Below are 19,966 nucleotides of genomic sequence, written 5' to 3' on the forward strand. Positions count from 1 at the left end.
CAGCACTTAGGAAATGCCTGAAGAGTTCTTGCGCTTCATTAATGGCACGGAATCTATTCATCTGGAGTCTCTTGTCTAATCAATTATTAGCAGCAGCAAAACACCACACTATTACAGTGCCAAGCACCAATATTACAAAAGCCTGCTATCACTGCTGACTTCTGACAAAAAAAAACGAGTCAGAGTGCAAATATAAACATACCTTTAAAACCTCAAGGCTTTAACCATTTTCCCTGAGATCTGATGCTAAGTAATGTTCAGTTACTGGAAGACATCATACTTACTAAAGTCTCAAATGATGGAAAGAAACATCATCCTGCTCCAGCCATGGCCCCTTGTCAAACTTCAGGTACTCAATGTCTTCGATTACCTGGAATCAGAAGATAAAAATCACACTAAGAGGTGGTCTGATCAGAACATCCAAAATCAATGAACACGTCCCCCAAATCAATGAAATAATAAAAATATATTATTGAACAAGTCACCCAGCAAAAAGGCTTCACTGCTAAAGCTGTATTAACAATGCAAATGTTTACAGCTAACATATCTCCCAGTCATATTTCTAGAGGTCATGGCCCTGCCATAAGCACTGGGCAGACACATGGGGGATAGCTCTAAAGTTCCTGGTGCTTTCAGCCTTGGTGAGCAGAGGATGGCAGGGAATAAATCAGCTGAAAGGTGCCCTGTTTCCAAATTCTTACCTGATTCAAGACACTCTTCCTTAACCTGCCGTTGGGGCTGAAAGGAAGCAAAGAAGGTACAACCCCACCTCTAAGGTAGAATGAGGAGGAAATGGAAATAAGTCTAAATTTATCCCCTTTTTGTTGCAAACAAAAACCATCATGCTACATAGGAAGCCTGTTGTTTTTTTTTTCAAAATGGTTTAGTGAGACAGGTTGAGAAGCAATTGTGGCAATTGCGTCTCAGTGTTGCTGTGTGGTTCACATCACAGAAACTGAGATATGTTTCAGGCTGGAAAACTCAAACACCCTTGAAGCAGCCATGCCGACGGAAGTCCAAAGGCTCCTGATTTGATCGGTCATCAAGACCTACCCATGCATGCATGCACCCCGAGCAGAAAGGAAAGGTGAAACTCACAGCTCAGCACCCAGAATCATTCAAACAAGTAACACCAGCTCAGCAAATCACTCCTCCAGCATCCCCAAACTTATCAATCCCATGTTTGAGCTTCATTTACAGACTGGCTCCATCAGAAAACAGATCTTGCCGGCCCACTGGGTAATCGCTTAACACGAGCCTGAGGTTATCACACACGACTGACTAGACCTGAAGGAAACCCGAACTAGCGTTGGGAAGATGCACTTAAGGTGCCTGATGAGGTGGAGATAGTACCTTGAAGCAACTTGGGAAGGAGTGGATTGTTACAGCTCCAAACACCACTTTTCAGAGGCTTTTTCCAGAAACAAAGGATAAAGCTATGAGGTCAGGACCAAAATCCTAATGACACACTGTCGATCCATTGACAACAAGTAAGCAGATGCCAGTAATAAAGTGAGTTACAGAATAATAAATGAAAAATGCTTCTATTCTTTACTGTATATTAAATCCACTATAATTATTCCCTGCAATCACAGCAAACACTAAATCCTATCTATTACTACTTAAAAGGCAATAAAAAAGTGCTGTTATAAAGTAGTTTCAACTATAAAGGTCCGCTCTATTACCAGTATTATGTTTTTATGGTGAGAAATAATGGCTTAGAGATATGACTGCATGATCATTTTCCTTGAGGCATCTACATTTCTTAAAGACTAATTTTGCTGATAAAGATTTGCTTAAAAAATACGTTGACATGACATCACCAAAGCATATTTAAAACTTCAAGCAAGTTTAGATGCTCTTTAACCATTTTTGATCTCTTACAAAGAGGCAAAGTTGGCAAACCAGATACTGTAGCTGAGAGCATAGGAAACCTACTTTTTACATAAAGAAAAAAGCCGACGACAAATCCACCTGTTGACGGAAAAATGTTTCAATCTTCAAAAAACAGTACAAAAAACTGCACCACAGACATTTAGAAGAGTTTTCAAAATTGTATTTAGAAACTGCTTCTTCCTACCAAACTGCTGTAACATAACTCCCCAAGACAAGCATTCAAAGATGTAAACAGGAAGAAAGTTGTATGGTAAGTTAGTTCAAATATCCATTATTTATTTTAATTATTTAATTTAAATGCTGAACCTCCACCATACTTCCCATTAGCTATACAAAAGCAATTACTTCTCTACTCCACAGCAAAGCTTTGGAAACTCCCTGCTATGGCTGATGATAGGACTAATAATAGAGTTGCTAACAATAGGGCTCAGAATATGTTGGGGGGGAAAAGAAATCTGGATCCAAATTAGTTTTGCACACTCTGATTATCATATCAGAAGATATCTCTCCCAGCAGCTTGTTAACAATGGTATCAGCCTCCCGACCAGGCTAGAAGAGCAGCTTCTTAATTTATAAGGAGTGCCCTGGCACCCCTTAGGAATTAGCAGCAAATGAATGATTTAAACCTGATCATAGCACAACTTGTGCTAACAATGTCCAGGAGAGATCAGGCCTTAATATATTGCAGAGCATGGTAGGATTTAGGAAAAACAGTTTTCAATAATGAGACCCCTTTCTGTAATCTTTGCAACTAAGCCAATACGAACAGCTTGCAATTTCTAAGCTTGTTTCACAGTGATCTGGTGAGTGCTGTTGCTGGAAGAGCTGGGGGGGGGTGGCAGAAGGTGACACTGTTCTTATTCATATCATTTCTGGGGACAAAGACATCAAACCCGATAGATTGCTCTGTCAGCTGCCTTTTCCCCAAACTTCTTCCTCACAGTTTTCTTCTTTAAGCAAGACATAGACACAAGGAGCAATGCAGGCCACAACCCTACAGAGTTCAGACCAGAGCTTGCAGGAAGGAGCTCAGCCCACATACAGCACCTGCAACTGAAAAATTCATGCAGGCTAGCTCTGGAGCCTTTCACTGTGCCAAGGACACGGCACAAAGCTGGTCTGTCAGCAGCCTCCCATCTTCACCATCTTCTCCAGTTTACGCAAGCTGGTGACGCTGAATAAAACTGATACGTAATACAAAACACTATTCACAAGCACAGAGGAATTGAAACAATTTTGATTAAATTTTTAAGTTATTTCCTTTCTACCCCCACTCCTTTTTTAATATCCAGGGCTTTTAAAAAAAGTTTTAAACATACATATTAGCCAACTTTTTATTCCCAGTTTTATCCTCATGTAAGAGCAGTCTGAAACACCCTAACGAAGCTCATTTCAGCACTTACTACTCCTTTAGTCACCACAACCAATGTTAATTACAATATGAAACCCAGACTGATCTTTTTAAAGCACGCTTTAGAAACAAAAGTCATTTCTAAGTTGTGTATGTCTGCTATGAGCAAATCAAAAGCCATTGAACTATTAGGTCACAAAAAAATCAAGCTCCCAAATCACATAGCAAATAAACTGAAGCTAACTAACAGTTAAACATTGCTATCTATCAAAAAGATACACCTGTGTAAACAAACACCCTACAAGCCAAGCGCTTATTTCCAAATTTCAACTATTTCATTCCAAAGGTAAACTGAATCTGAACAGAAGGGAAAAAACCAACTTTATTCTTTGAAGTGGAAACAGTACCAATCTCTATAGTTAACATCTAACAATGAAAATACGATACCATCTTGTACTTTGACTTCAAAATAATTCTTCCACTAGTCCAGATTTGTCCAACCAAATTAAGAACTACATCAGTGCATACTGATGACCCTATGTACAGTGACGACAAGATTGCTGAGCTTAGCAGACTCTCTACTTGAGCAATAAGAGCTTTTGACTGACTTTAAACCCTAATTTACAGGATTAAAATAAAATCTCTACCAATGGGTTTTATTACAAAAAATCTAGGGAGGAAACAAACTGCTTTATTCTGACCACTTCAAGACATGCTCACAGAGAAGGAAGGGGAGAAAACAAGCAAATAACCCCCCCATCCCAACCTTCTCTTATTTCTTGTACCAAACATCCATGGCTACCTTCTTGAAACACAAATCTCTAATCTTGTTATCCTTTCTTTTATGATACCCTGAAAAATTAACCATAATTGCTCAATATTCTCATCCACACCCTGACCTCGTTTTTTTGTTCATTTCAGCTTCTTCCCATTTCCCTATTTTTGTCCCTCAAAAAAAAAAAAAATTTAAAAACACAGCAGAAAACATATTATTCCTGGGACACTGATCTTTCTTGCCACAGAGGATGCTTCTCACTGCAAAGCAGAATCCTCACTGTGGCTGCAGGTGTGTGAACTTCAAAAAGTGCCTACCAGCTGCTATACACCTTATTCACCTACCACAAAAGCAGGGGCACCCCAACCTTGTTAACACTAGAGCCATACTTCATTTTTTTTTATGCACATAAGAACAATGATGCTGCGCTCTTGACTTTTCAGAGGGGTACTCAAAAGACTGAAACCTCAGACATTCAAGAGCTACTTGGAAACAATTTCAGGACTAAGACAAAATGTGAAGGTTCACCCTCTTCAGTCATTTTTTCCCTTCCTGAAAATGATACAGAAGGATTCACATCAGAATTGTCAGCTGGTAAAGGTCACAGGTAGCTACCTGCATAAATAATGTTACCTGAGAACAAAGGCAACGGCCTTTGTTTTTTGGTTGTTTTTTTGTTTGTTTGTAAAGTTTCCAAAACCACCTCATTTTCAGAAATTTCTTTTTTGCAGTACTCCAAAACCAGCTGTTTGCAAGCAGTTGCCTCCCTGAAGTGTTTTTACAGTGAACTTCTATTTATCTGCTGCCATACTGAAGCCACCAACCCTTTTTGTGGGTATAAACTCAAACTGCCTCACTAAATCTATTGGTTAATAATTATAACTTCTATAACCAAGTGCATGAGTGTCCCGACATCCAGCCACAACAGGGCAGGACCCACAATGTAGGACACCACCACTTTCTCATAAAGGGAAGGAACTAAAAGGCATAGAAACATACAGCAATGAAGCTAATGGGGCTCAAAATTCTAGGACCAGGAAAGTCCTTACCAATATTTCCTGCTTCACACAAGGCTTTTGCATGGGAACCAAGGATACTAGGTACAAGCTACAGTAATGCACGAGGCCAACTAAAATCCACACTTTGTTCCTCCAAAGTCAGGCTTAAGAGAGGAAACTTTACAGCAGACTTCAATTGAAACAGATTTATCATTGACTCAAACAGCAGGAACAGAACTCAGAGATCCAGATTTTTCTAGCTCCTTGCTTCCAGGATTGCTCTGAGAAACAGCTAGTTTGGAAAAAACTGCCCCACCCACCCCGCCCCGTTTTATTGCTGACCATGACATTACATGGTGTGGAATATCCCTTTAATCAGTCCAGGCCAGGTGTCCTGGCTGTGTCCCCTCGCAAACCTCTTGCACGCCCCAGCCCAATCACAGGAGAGACAGCCTTGATGCTGTGCAAGCGCTGCTCAGCAATAGCTAAAATACTGGTGCATTATCAACACTGTTTTGGTCAGATCTAAAGCACAGCACCATATGGGCTCGTGCAAAGAAAATTAACTTGATCCCAGTCAAACCCAGTCCATCAGTGAGTGAGCACAGCAGTAACAGGCTGCCTCCTGCAGCACTTAGAGGCGTTCAAATATGCTTTTTTTTAAAAAAAAAAAAAGAAATCCACAAAGGCATGTGCTATGAATGCTAAGGTTGGGCTTACGGATCTTTAGTTAAGCACTGGCTTGGAGGCTTAGCTAGGAAAGGCTCTAAGACATGTTCCATGGCAAGATGGAAGCGCTCCCACAAAACTACACACAAACCTCTGCAGTAAGATGGCCTGCTACCTGCCAAATGTAGTGCAGGTGGGTGGACAGGTGCTAGTATACTGAAGCAAATGTTGTTTTCTTTTTGCATCTGATTTGGGAAAGCCTGTTACACTTTCCCAAACTTCTCTCCTTCCCTTCTGAACAGCTAAACACTGCACAGCCCAGCAGAGACTCAGGAAATGCAGTTTCCACCTCCCTCACAGGATTTGCTTGGAAAAAACAAACAAAATTTGGAAACACCCACCATAAGTTAGATCAGACAAAAGACACTAAAAAAATTGTTAGTGATAATCATGTGGTCTATAGGGGCTTTGCTTTTCAGATAGCCAGGTATCTTGGCAAAAGGGATGGGGGGTGGGATTTCCACTCTGACAAAGCAACACTCACTCATCAAAATAATTCTAGTACAGACCCAGCCCAGAACTTTGCCATAGCAACAAACACTAAATGCATTAAGTAGTTAACTAAGTTTGTTGTCTAGGACAACATGTTCTCTTTACATTTCAGTCTTGGAAATTTAAAAAAAAAAAAATCAATATATGCAACAAACTCTTACCTTCTCCACATCCTCTGCCTCAGCCGCTGTATACTGCAGAACTTCACTGGTCTCACTGAAAAGAGAAGAAAATTGAATTCCCCGATACAACTGCTCTACCCATCCTCTCCCTCTGCTCCAAAATAAAGCAGAAATTAAGTTAAAAGGCACAAACACAGGACCAGAGTCATTTCAATTTTTTAGAATGCTTACAGAGTTCTTACAATAGAATTCCTATTAGATCTGTAAGTTGCCTCTTTCCTGGTGGAAAACTGTTTCTAAGGGGCAAATGGCCTGTGGTATCCACATAGTTCGAGTTAAAAAAATAAAAAAAAATCCCACCTATGAATTTGTTTCCATTTCACTAATGTGGATACTTCCCCAATTACAATTGCCCAATCTATCTGAAGCCAAGTGAAATCTTCAACCAGCCTAACCCAAAACTTCCGAAGACCTTCCATTTTATAACAAGTACATTAATACCTGTGGGTAATTTTTTAAGATAAGAATACATTCATTCATCATTATTTACTAAGACGGACCTAACTGAACCAATACAATGCAGGCAGCAGGATCTGTAAGTAGAAAAACATTTAAGACAGGTAAAAGCTTCTTGGTTACAAGATTGTTTTCCTATTCATACAGCAGCCTTCATAGAAAAGTCACCTGCAAAGCAGTTCCACAGTAGGAACTCCTATATGAACATATTTCACCACTACATACACACAGCTGCCCTCAGTACAAGTTGTTCCCAAACCTGCTCCAGCTGCCCTGGAAGACCTTTCCTTTAGCTTGCAAAAACTTCAGAGAAAATAAAATGGAAGCCCAATGTGCCCGGTATATCAGACAACACACAGCAAAGCTGAAGAGCATGTAGAAGAATTTGCAGACTTTTTGCTTAGCACAACCGCTTCCAGGTTTAATCAGGATTAAGGCTGGCAATCTAAACAGTGTTGCTGTAAGCACAGTATCAAAATAACTTACAACGGCAGCAGTCCAAACTAGTTCCTGGTCTGCATTAACACTGGTCAGTCAAAACAGTTCTGGTAAAAAAGTTCATTTACAAAATGCCTTTTATTCCTACGAACCCCCAAGCTCTTACAGTCAGCCATTCAACTGGTGCTCCTAGTAGGGGAACTATTTAAAAGAGTTTGTTCTCAACTTGAGAACAAAGCATGAAGCCTCACACGACTCTTCAGTCACAGAAAGAAAATAAATGGCCTCCTTTCAAAGGGAGCTGCTGTGACAGCGTAGCATGCATACTCACATCTTCAATATCAATTGTCAGTAATCAAAGGGAGAGGTCAGACTTCACCCGTCTTATACTGGCAACTGCATTAACAATGCAGATCAAATCACTTGATACTCTGCAGATTATTAAGGCTTTCATTAAGAGAAAACAGCTGCTCCGTGGAAGCAGTATCAGATATGAAAGAGAACATTAGCAATCTTAGGGCTTTGGTCCAGGAAAAGAAAAATCAAACAAAAACCAAAAGCTGTCTGTTCAAAATCACGCGGTAGTACCTGCCACAGCACCAGGCTCACAAATCACTATCAAAAGAAACATTAAAAGACATTCATAAACATGTCAGACTAGAAAGGAAGCACCAATTTTAAGATAGCCAAATATTCACTGTCAAACACACCACTTCAAGCAGCATCAAGTTGCTCCAATTAAATGGAACAAGATAACAGGAATTTTGCTAAGTAACAGACTGGACTATTGTCCTGCTGCTTTTCAAGAAAAGCAAGAAAACAAGCAAACATAAGCTTGAACATGGAAAGTCTATAATAACTCTTATTAGCCTGTCTGAACCAGATTTTGGTCATCCTCAAGAGTTAGGGAATCAAATACTTCTTAGTCTGCCTAGATACTAAAAGCCAGGCATGAATACAGTTCACTGCATCACTCTGCAAGCCGGCAAACAGTTAAAGACAGTTGAAGCTTCTGTATATTTATCCAATGGACGAGCCATCAGCGAGGTCCAGAGATGCGCAAAGCTGAAGTCTCACACATTCACAACTCCCCCACATCAATGGGACAGAGACATCCTTCTTCAGACCCGAGCACAAAGATTGATCTGACAAGCTATTGTAAGCCCATCTGCTGATGAGGATGCCAACCGGAGTGTTTGCTTAACAAGCGTACTGACCATGTACAGACAAAGGGGAAAGAGTTGAAATCACAGCAGGACCTAGGATTTAGCCTCACTAAACACCACGGTATATTCCTGGGGCTCGATTTGATCCGAAGAACAAATAGCATTTTTCTCCTCACCAGTAAATTCAAAACAGTTCTGCCCTCAGGGGGATGACAGTCCCAAGGCTTCCCAACCTCCCTCTCCATCCTTAGCCCCCCTTTCCTTCTGAGAGCCGTGTGCTGGCTGCTAACCTGTGGGGGATGCACTGGGAGGCATATCCATACATCACACCAACAACTTCTGCCCTCTATGAATGACAAGCTCAATACAAAGTTATTCAGTTCAATTGCTGACAACACAATTATACTGATTTACCCCGGGAGATGAAGCAAGAAAGCCAGGGGAAACAAGCAAGCTACAATATACCTGAAGATCTCCTTTGACTTAAATGTAACTCAATAATCAGCTTCATGCACACATTGAACCCTGCACGATTACAGATCGTTTTGATGTTAAGTAGGCCTGGCTCTGTGACCTTTAAGAGTTTCCCTTCCAGAAAGCTATTTGTTTATGAGGGACCAAGACTGCTGACATTCACGTGCTTTTAGATTTTTAGGACAATTTTATTTTTGACAGAGCTCTTTTATAAGAATTGGGATAGCTGGCAAACTGTAATAGTCTCATCTCAAGTTTACAGTGCACACGTTCTTGCTTCCCAGCCAGAGAAAGCCAGAGGAGCCCAGAGAAGAGCACCTTTAGCCTCTCAGAGCAGGTAGTAGTGCAGTCTTTACTTACCAGCACCAACAAGTCCATCAAATCCTTTTAAAATGTGGAAGGCTATCAGGTGTAAGCCTCATGAGGTGGAGAAAGAGAACTAGAAAAGGGAACAGTCCCTTACCTGCAGGCCTTTCTCCTCTCTCTCCATACCACTATCCAGAAACTAGCCAAAGCTATCACAACTGAAAGGAGTTTTTAGGAGAGAAAAATTCCAAACTTTCAAAAAAGGCCTGAGAAAAGCTTATATTGCCTCACACTCTCCTCAGGTCACACAAACACACAGCTATAGCTATGGCATTTTGGACATCACTCCAAGAAAGCACTCCAACCACTGCTGCAAGCTAACAGAAAGAAAAGCAAAGGTGTCAATGCCAAACACATACAGAATACTGTCAGAAAGAGAGACAGAACTTGGTTTTGCAGAGCAAACAGACCATATTCCTGGCTTTGCTCCTGAAGTGGTCTTTTAACTAAGAAAAAGTTTATGCTTCCCTGTAGCTGACTCCATGACAGCAAAGTTGCAATGCCTCAAGACAGCAGGATGAAAAAACATACTGCAGATCAGGGCTCATTAGCTTTGCAACATATTAGGTAGGTCAATTAATGAAATCCAATGAATTTACTACTGTACACCATTTCACCCACACTGAATCTGTTAAGAGTCAAAAAACATTGCTTTATAAAGCTCACACCTAAAAAGACTTCATTTTTAATCTTCCAATATTCTAACACTGGCATCAGGCTTCTCAGATGCCAGAGGTAACTACACACAAATATACATAGTTGTTATGCCATGGATGCAATACCCCATCATTAGAGCATAATATTGTACCACATAGCACAGGGAGGATTTCTCACATGACATGATTTTATTTGCTTATATCGGCAGAGATTTTAGAATTTGCTCATATTTTTACTCAAAGACTTAACAGACAAAACATTTTGGTTTGCTAACCTGATCTCTGGTAAGAAGGTTTTCTTGTAAGCATCCTCAATGTTCTGGAGATACAAAGCAGACACCTTTTTCTCGTATGGCTAAAACAAACAGAAAACAATGTTGTGAAATGAGTTTTCTTTCTTTTCCCACCAGCACAGATTCGAGCCTTAGCAGAAGGCATTGCCAAGAGCTCACTCTTGTATTAGTAGTGAAACATCCAAGTGAGCCACATACACATTAATGAAAGTTTCAAGAATTAAAACATTTGGAGTGTTTAGAATTTCTTCTGTGGCATTAAATATATAGAGTACCCCAAGGAACAAGTCAGTCTGCATTAACCACTGCTTTGCCCTGTACTATTATGTCCACGGTTTTAAAGATTAGCCATATGAGTAAGATTCTTCTGATACACTAGTGAATCTAGAAAGAAAGGGAAAAGCAGGTTAAACAGAAGAATGTAAAAGCAAAAAACTTTCTTCCAATTTATTTCAGTTTGTCACAGGAATCACCTCATTTTCCCTGAGTTCACATGAACTAAGAGAACCCTACATCAACAGCCTCAAAAAGATTACCTTTCCAAGGACTGATCAAACTTAGCTACCTGCACATTCAAGAAGTTATATATAATCATCCAGAAAATAGGAGAAGATTGTCTGAGTCTGCCTTTCCTACGAGAGGGCCAACATGCATCCATTTCCACAGTTTCAGACAAATGCATGGGCAACCATCCACTCCAACCACCCACTCCAAAATCTTTCTTTGAAATTTCATGGATATCATACCTGCTATTAAATAGTTCATCTTCCGCACAGTGTACATTAATGCCATTAATGCCAATTTACAAAATGCCAGGAATTTCTCTAATCTACCATGTGTTGCTTCAGTTCAATCCTAAAATTAAATTACATTTCCTGCTTGAAATGTTCATCCAAGATGCCTATTATGTTGGAAGGATCTGTGTCTCTGCTTGTTGGGCCCACTGGAGGGCTTTTCTTCTTCCAGTGCCCTGCAACAGCACCACGCTGAATACCAATGAAACACTCCATCTGCTGAGAAGGCAGAATTCCCAAAAATACCATCCCCAAACAAGCACTAGTGTTCAGCAGTGCCACTGCCCCAAGGAAGTTACAAGTTACACCAGCAATTTCTGCCAGAAGGCCTCAAAAAATGCCACTGACCTTTATGCTCACAAGGGCAAAGAACGCACAGGTTCCCACGATACATTAAGAAGCTTCTAATTCTGTCACTGAAGTTGCTAAAACAAAAAAGCTATGGTTTTCCTATACAAAAGTATCTTGTTCATTAAAGCACAGAGGCACGTTCAGTCATGGCCCAAACTGCTGGAGGGCAGAAGGGGAGAATGATTCGACCAGCAGACTAAGCAACTCAGGCCACGCAGATCACAAAGCAGCAAGGGCAGCCTTCCATTTACGGTTTTGAAGTCACTTTCCTTTGGCAATCATCAGCCTCCCTCTTAAATGAGCAGGAAACTGCAAACGAAACGCTACTAGCTCACCCCAGCACACTAATACACACACACACACTCTACTTCGAGAGATGCAGGCATCGCCAAGCATTTAAGAGACCTGATAATTTTTTAGTAATAAATCAAAGTTTTCTTTGAATCTGTCAGGCTTTCAACAGTCAAATACTTCACTTGACCACGATTTCCCTTAGCCTTTGAACAAGGTACAAGGTAAACATCATTTAATCCTCGTAACACATCTGAGAACAGTAACAAGCACATGTCCAAATATCACAGAAGGGGGAAGAAGAACCCAAACCGAAAACCTTATTTAGATTAGTCATTATACAAAAGTACCCTACAGCTTTTCTTACCCAAGACTATTTCAATAACCCAGTAATCCAATATGGTGATATAACGAGACAGGTAATTTGAAGACTGCTACAAAACTAAGCTAACTTTCTTTTCTTTTTAACAGTAGTCTCCATCCAATACCATGACTTAAAAAAAAAGACATCGTGGAGAGAAACTATGCCACCTTCAAAGGATTTTGAGAGCAAAAGTGAGAATGTCCCACAACTGTCAAAGATCAACAATACGCAAGAGTCACGTATCATGACCTTAGGCTAGATTGAAGTTGCACTAGTGACAAGAAGCAACTGTATTTCTTATCAGCTTTATATTAGATTAGCCAGAAAGCACCCTGGATTTTACATCTCATGGAATACCTACACAAAATTAGTTTTAGGTTTAAAATTGTTCGTTTCGTTGTGTTAACACAAAAGCACCAAGCAGTAATTTTCTTAATTTCAGAAAGTTAACTGAATTTGCTGATCACAAGTGACCCACACATTAACGTCAACATAGGTCTGAAGCAGCAATCAACTGGGGAAGCTGGAGAAGGGGACAGCCAGTTGGGGCTTCTGGCACTCAGGAAGCACAGATAATCTTAGAGCGTGCTGCAAGCAGCGTATTACTGGACACGACTCCTGAAACAGCAGCTACAAAGGCCAGTTTTTAAGGGCAGATGATTTTTACAGAGCTTCTCATTACAGAAATGACAGCATACCGATGCAGTCAAAAAAGTTGATTTTTGCTTTTTTTACAGCAGGCATACCAGAATACCCACAGAGTCATCACCAACACACAGTTCTTACACCTAAGAGGACAAGACGCTTTTCAGAAGCAGAATTCTGCAGCAAACCCCACAGGACTCACGCATAAGGGCGTGATTACAACAGACATTAACAGGCAGTAATACTGGCAAGAGCTAAAATTACCTCGCCTTTCTCTTGAATCCTCTTCTGCACGTCTGGGACAGGTACATCTATGTAAATGGCCAAGTGAGGTGGCAGGAATTCACAAATGCTGATCTCTTTGATCTCCTTGTAGTGATCAAGACCTGTATAAAAAACAAAACAAAACACATTGGAGAGCTAAAGGCAGCCCACCTGAACACATACACATTGCAAATGAGGACAACTGCGATAGGAACAGCATTAAAATTATAACCTATCAGGTAATGAATCTGCAATCATTTCTTGGGTGTTTTTCCTGCATTTGCTAAACTCATTCTATTTGCAAATAAATCACATCCCCCACCTTTGTATTCGTAGTCTCCTCTTCTTGGCTGATATAGCAAGTTTAGGGTACGCTTCTCCTCAAGTAGGATTCAGGAAGTTTTTAGAATAAACAATCTTCCAGAAACAGAAAGTAAAACACAATTAAACTAAGAAGCTACATGCACTGAGATATAAGGATCTAACATCTGTTATATCAAAGAGGGGATTTATTTCCAACTTCAGTTTACAGAAACCTACGTTCTTCCTCCATCATTTAGAGAGAGCCTCTCAAAACATCAGGAAGAGACTGCAGCACTCGGGTCACCTGAGGTGACCACTGGTGGGGGCTGCCTTCTGCCACAGCCTCATATACGAAATAAATGGCCCCGTCCTCACAAAGATGATAGTGTGCAAAGGTGGTAATGGAAAAAAGTCACATGCTTCAAGAAGACTTTGCAAGAAGTACTCTATCTTCCACCATGGGGGAAAATCCAAGGATCAGGCAGGCATTTGCCTTGTCCTCTGATGCATACACAAAATTATGCTGAGGTAAAGCAAATATTTTAAGAGGTCACCAACCCAACAGTGTCCCTCTTCACCTGTATTGGAGGCATACTCTGCACTACTGTTACTCAATAGCTCTGTGCTCTACACAAGCAACAGCAGACCTTCTCTCCAAAAACACAACCACCAGAGTCCACTTCGGAGGACAGAACTGGAGGACCTCACCTTCCCATATAGAAAAATGTATCTGAGAGGAGTGGGTCAGCTCTGTGCAACTGGGTTCTTCTACCACATCAATAACCTAAAGCATTTTTGGGGTAATAGTTGGTGATTAGGAAGCCATACAGGTTCAGGGGAAGCACCTATTCAAATTTAAGCACAGGCTCCATTAAACCCAGCTCAAGTGCAAGCTTTCCTCAATAAGGCTCACCAGCTTAGCCAGAAATATAGTGCCAAGCTTTCAAATCCAAACAGTTCGTGAAAAATTTAATGCTCATTGTGCTTAGCACCGCAGTAAGCAGCAGTCAGCAGCACCTCTAATCAAGATGTTTGTTGTTGAAGGATTTTGGTACAATCCATTACTTGTTGTTGGAATTTTATATTAAATATAAATTGTGGGTTACTGGGCTTTGTTTGCCTCACCAACACAGTAAGTGTTGTGAGCAGTAAGACATAGTTCATTATAACCAGCTCTCAAACTCATTCAGCAAGAAGTTGCAACTTACAGCAGGTGTTAAGAAATAAATACATACGTCCTAAATCTAAGCCAAATCAAACAAGACAGTAGAAACACGAGGCAGGCAAGGAAACAATTATCTTCACCTCAGAAGTAGCCAAAATGCCAGATGTGCTAAGAACAGGCAGAAACAAGAATTTCAATAGCAATTTACTAAGGAGTCAGCTGATGACTGGGCTTTACAGTTATTTTCTACAGACTTTCAAACTTGTTCAGCTGTAAGTTTGCATGTTTTGGCTGTGGCTGGTCTCCCATATATGTCACATAACTGCTCCACTCCTAGCCAAGGGATGGAGATTCCACACGTCTGCCCACAAGGCACCAGCACAGAAACACTGCACCGCTCAGGAGCTCAGCGCCCATAACCCCAAACCACAGAATCACTCAGCTGGAAGGAACATCCACAGATCATCTGGTTCAACCACTCTGCTCAAAGCAGGGTCAACTAGAGCAGGTGGCTCAGGACTGTGTCCCACAGTATTCCGAGTATCTCCAGGATAGCGATCCCTTAGCCTCCCCAGGCAATCTGCTCCAGGTTTGACACCTTCACAGTAGAAAAATGTTTTTTTCTTATAAATGGAACTTCCTGTATTTCAATTGGTGCCCTTTGCCTCTTGTCCTCTCACTAGGTGCCACTGAGAAAAGACTGGTTCCATCCAATACTCCTCTGCAACAAGTATTTATACACATAAATACCATTAGGTATTTATACACATCCCCCTGAGCCTTCTCTTCTCCATGCCAAAAAAATCCCAGCTCTCTCAGCCTCTCCTCAGACATTGGATGCTCTAGTTTCTTAGTGACCTTCATGGCCCTTTGCTAGACTCGCTCCAGTAAGTTCCTATCTTTCTTCAACTGGTCGCCCAGAACTGAGCTCAATACTCCAGATTTGGTGATCACCTCCCTTGACCTGCTGACAACACTCTTCGTCACGCAGCACCCAGGATGCCGGTGGCATCCTTTGCCACAAGGGCACGTTGCTGGCTCAAATTCAACTTGGTGTCCATCAGGACCCCAAGGTCCTCCTCTGCAAAATTTTCTAGACAGTCGTCTCCCAGCGTATATGAGTGCCTGAAGTTATTCCTTCCCAAGTGCAGGACTTTGCATTCCCTTTTGTTGAACTTCATGAGGTTACCATCCAACCATTTTTCCAGCCTGTCCAGGTTCTTCTGAACAGCTCTAAAAACATATGGTGTGTCAACCATTCCCCTCCCAATTTTGCATCACCTGCAAATCTGCTGAGGCTGCACTTTGTCCTGTCATCCGTGTTTTAAACCTGGTTCGGCCCCAATATCCTCCCCTGAGATACACCACTAGTTATGGGCCTCCAGCTGGGCTTTGCACTGCTGATCACAACCCTTTGAGTCCAGCAGTTCAGCCACTTTTCAACCTATTACCCACATATCGAATTCAAACTTCATCAGTTTGTCAATGAGGAGGTTATGAGAGACAGCACTGACAGCCTTAAGGTAAATCCGCTCTCCACTCATCCACTGAGCTAGCCTTCTATGAGGAGCTGACCATCAGGTCTTTAAGTGTGATTTCCTTTTCATAAAACTACGATGACTATTCTCCATCACCTTCACATCCTCCGTATATTTGGAAATGGCTTCCAGGAGGATTTGCTCCATCGCCTTCCTGCAGATCAAGCTGATGCTGACTGGCCTGTAGCTTCCTGGATCCTCCTCCTTGCCCTTCTTGAAGACAAGAGCAACATTTGTGTTCTTTGAGATTCAAAAGGGAGCTGGCCATTTAAGGCAAGTAGGCCAAACCCTGTTGACCCATTATTTACCTCCCACCTAATACTGCAAGATCACAGTCTGCCTGAAGAACTTCTAGTCTTCATCAGCATGCTCACCCATGTTTCCAGGGAACTACAGGAGTCTCTGGCTGACAGGACACAAGGAAGTAATGCACAGAATACATGTTCTTTAACATATAAGCAGAACCAAAGCCTTGAATTAAAACTGGAAGTCTCATGGCTTGAGGTTGGTCCTTGATGCATGGAACAGCAAGGTGCTAAGCACCTTATGAACAACTCTAAATATTCAAAGGAGTCCATCTTCCAAGCAGGCTTTTTTGTTTCTTTTTTAAAAACTAAACTACCACACTTCTGGCTGAGATTATGGCAGAATAACTTCCTTTTGCATGCAAGTAACTTACATCGCTTGTGGATGTAGCCTTGTTTAAACATTGCATCCAGAAATACAAAGTCGCTGTAGGGAGAGCGCTCCATCACCACACCTTGTCCTGCAATTGAAAGGAGGTTCCAGTCAGCAAGGCTCAAAGAGACTGCTGGCAGCAACACTTAAAGTTAAAGATAGTACTGCCCTTATGGTCAATTTTCTGAGTGCTTTTCTAGAAATTTTAAATAAAACAAAGGAGCAAGTTTTTGGCTCACACAAAAGTACCGGATATGTATACTGAACATGCCTGTCTCACTCATATTCTCCTACCATGCCTATCACTACAGTAGCTAAGTACTACTATATTTAAGGAGTACATTTACATTTGTGCCTGATACTTTCTGGTATTCACAACTTTTCATCTTTTTTGGAAAACACTTATTAAAGCACAAGCAACAGGTAAATCAGAGTTGGTATAGGAAATGTTTTCTCACCAGAAGACACTCAACTTGTAACAATACCACCACAAAAACAGTATTTAATGAAATAAAAAAGACTGAACAAAAGATGCCATCAGGAACTAAGTCTAGGGAGAGTTTTAAAAAGGCTGTACAATTCACAGCTGTCTTGGTATGTTTAAAATGTTTTTTTGAAAATAATCACCAGGGATTCCCAAATTAAAACTAATGAAATTGGTAACTGGTACATATTTCCTTCACTAGAAATGATACAAGATATTGTTCTAACAAAATACGCATGGTATTTTTCTAAATGGACTGTTAACCTGCACTCACTAAAGGGGAAAATATAAAAAGCTTAACAGCCTTTCATTTAAAAATGCAGATACTAGCAAAGCACTTCAGAACAGCTTACTTACAACTTACATTCATAAGTTAATTCAGAAATGAAATTTATTTACTGTGAAATCTAACCTGTCGACAGCAGATGCTCCAACGCATCAGCATACTGTAAGACACGATTACCAAACAGCCAAGCTTGCAGTCGATAAGAGTGTCCATCAGGGCATTTCGGATCATTGTAAAATCTCTCTAGGTTACAGAAACCATTAAATTTCTCAGGCAGCAATGTTCCGTCTCCCGTGATTCTGTCTAAGTAATGGATGTCTGCTTCTGGGAAATACTTCATTCCTGACAAAAAAGAAACCCACAACTGCACCAATCAAAATAATAAGCTCTGTTCATTCACAGTAAACCTCTATTTAGCTCATGTAAATATATAGCTTTACTTTAAACAACACCTGAAAACAGCACAAAATCCTTTGGTCAATCACATCACAAAGGGCACACAAACCCTAATTTGAAGTATTGCCACCTTTCACCTCCCCGGTGAGAGCTGAGCTATCGTTCTAAGCAGAATCTTTTTGCCACCAATCCTCTAATCACCTTGATGCTCTGCGTACACCCATGCAGAAAATCCTAACTCTCAAGGTGCTCAGTGACTCCACCAGAGCTAGGAGCTCAGCGAGCAAACTGACTTCATTAGAAGCAAAATTTCATTCACAACAAATCGTACTTACACAAGTATCCCGCAGATCTGATAAGCGTCCCATCCTCATTTCAAACCTCACCAGCATTTTATTCTCCCCTTATCTATAAGCCCTCCACATTAACTGTGGCATTGCCCAACTAATAATTTCCTAGTCAAGAACTGCTGGTTTGGTGAACTAACTTTCTTTACACAAGAACGACAATCACACTGTTAAATTCTATTAACTATTACAGAACCAGGGCAAATAAGATGTACCTAGTTTTTCTGCTATTTGTTGTGCAAGCTTGCCCTTCCCAGAAGATAAGTTTCCCTCCACAGTAAAGATTTTGCTGTATTCAGTGAACTTTTTTGTAGCTCTGTCTCCCAACATATAAGCCAGCCAACCATACTGCAAATTCTGCTCAGAGCTGGTATGAATTCTTGCCTGAAAGAAAACACAACAACAAAATTAGCATATTTTAGTTTTCTTAACTGAACTAGGCATGCTCAAAGTGCAGCTTTTTCAGACCTTCTGCACATGCAGAAGGATACACACTCGCACATCTAATACAAGGAATTTTCATACAGTAAACTTAGCACTGCCATTGCAGCTCACCAACTGAAGCAGTGTTTCGGCTGAGCAGCTGTTTATGAAATGTAAGACTGAGAAGACAGAAACCATGCAACAATTTTCAGTGTGCTTAAAGCTTGAAGCAGGGCTGCTCTGCCAGAACTCTGCTCTGAATCTATGACTGAAACTTCCCAGATTTCCTGAAGGCCACAGACACATGACACAGCCTGAAGGCCTGCATTCCCAAGGGAGATCCTAGAGTAGGCTTTTGTTTGCATTTTTGTTTGTTTGTTGCTGGGTAGAGATTAACATTAAACCCTCTCCCAGTCTCTCAGGACCCTCTCCCAGTCTCTCAGAAGAGTTACAGCTTCACTTCTGCACAACACAGTTCCTGGAAAAAGGTAGAAAGAAATACCCACCCGGCCTATAAAGCTGAAGGCAGTACCTTACTGAGCCCTGCTCAGCAAAGCTACCGTGAGACTTTGGTAAAAATTGAATAAGCCTTATTTTAAGCAACGTAGTGACCTTGCTTACATACGTGAGATTTTATTTTTATTTAATGTTCTTCTACTTCCACGTCCAGAGATCACATTCACAGGCTGAAGGTCACCGGGTCACCACATTCTGGTCTCAGCTATTTACTTGTGCCTCTATCTTAAATCTCGCCTCCTCTCCGAAGGTCCTGCATTCGCCCATTGGGAACGTCCCCTTCTAAGGGGCCGCCCAGCCCAGCCTCCCCCCCGGCGCAGGGCCATCCCCAACGCTTCCAGAGACACGGCCCCTCCCGACCACAGGAACGCTGCTGGGAGCGGAGGCCGGCTCGCAGGCCCAGCCCCGCTCCTAACAGGCGGGGAGAGGGCGATACCACCACAGCCCGCGCAAGCGGCCAGCCCCCCCTCTCGCCGCCAGCCCCGCGGGAAGGCCGGAGCGGCCCGGGCACCCCAAGGTGAGCCCGCCCGGCCGCGCTGAGGGGCGGCCGTCGCAGCCAGGGGAACCGCGGCTGGGCGCAGGAACCTCCCCCTTCCCTGGCCCCGCTCACCGCCGGCACGACGGCGCTCCCCAGGCGGCCCCGAGCGGCGGCGGCGGCGGCCGCGGCCAGGCCGAGCTTGCCCAGCCACAAGGACATGGCGGCGCCGAGGAGACGCGGCCGGCCCGCCGCGACGGAAGGGGGGGCGGGCGCAGAGAGATGACGTCACGGCAGAATGGCAGAAATCCGCGCGGAGCGGCTACGAAGGCGCGGGTCGCCCCGCCCTCCGTCCTCGGTTACGCCCCCCTCTC

General features: G+C 42.1%; 1 protein-coding gene across 1 annotated transcript in view; it reads right to left on the bottom strand.

Annotated features, from left to right (window-relative positions):
• Positions 1–19,966, bottom strand: part of NDUFA10 (NADH:ubiquinone oxidoreductase subunit A10) — a 42,272-nt gene extending 22,306 nt beyond the window's left edge. The window contains exons 1-8 of the mRNA XM_075153826.1: positions 19,728–19,966; positions 18,394–18,562; positions 17,562–17,777; positions 16,667–16,753; positions 12,982–13,103; positions 10,255–10,334; positions 6,403–6,457; positions 285–370 (exon numbers count right to left, since the gene is read on the bottom strand). Coding sequence (XP_075009927.1) covers positions 285–370; positions 6,403–6,457; positions 10,255–10,334; positions 12,982–13,103; positions 16,667–16,753; positions 17,562–17,777; positions 18,394–18,562; positions 19,728–19,814 — 902 coding nt within the window. The 5' untranslated portion in view covers positions 19,815–19,966. The remainder of the gene's footprint in view (positions 1–284; positions 371–6,402; positions 6,458–10,254; positions 10,335–12,981; positions 13,104–16,666; positions 16,754–17,561; positions 17,778–18,393; positions 18,563–19,727) is intronic.

The sequence above is a fragment of the Calonectris borealis genome, chromosome 6 (assembly GCF_964195595.1).
Source record: "Calonectris borealis chromosome 6, bCalBor7.hap1.2, whole genome shotgun sequence".
Lineage (NCBI taxonomy): Eukaryota > Metazoa > Chordata > Aves > Procellariiformes > Procellariidae > Calonectris > Calonectris borealis.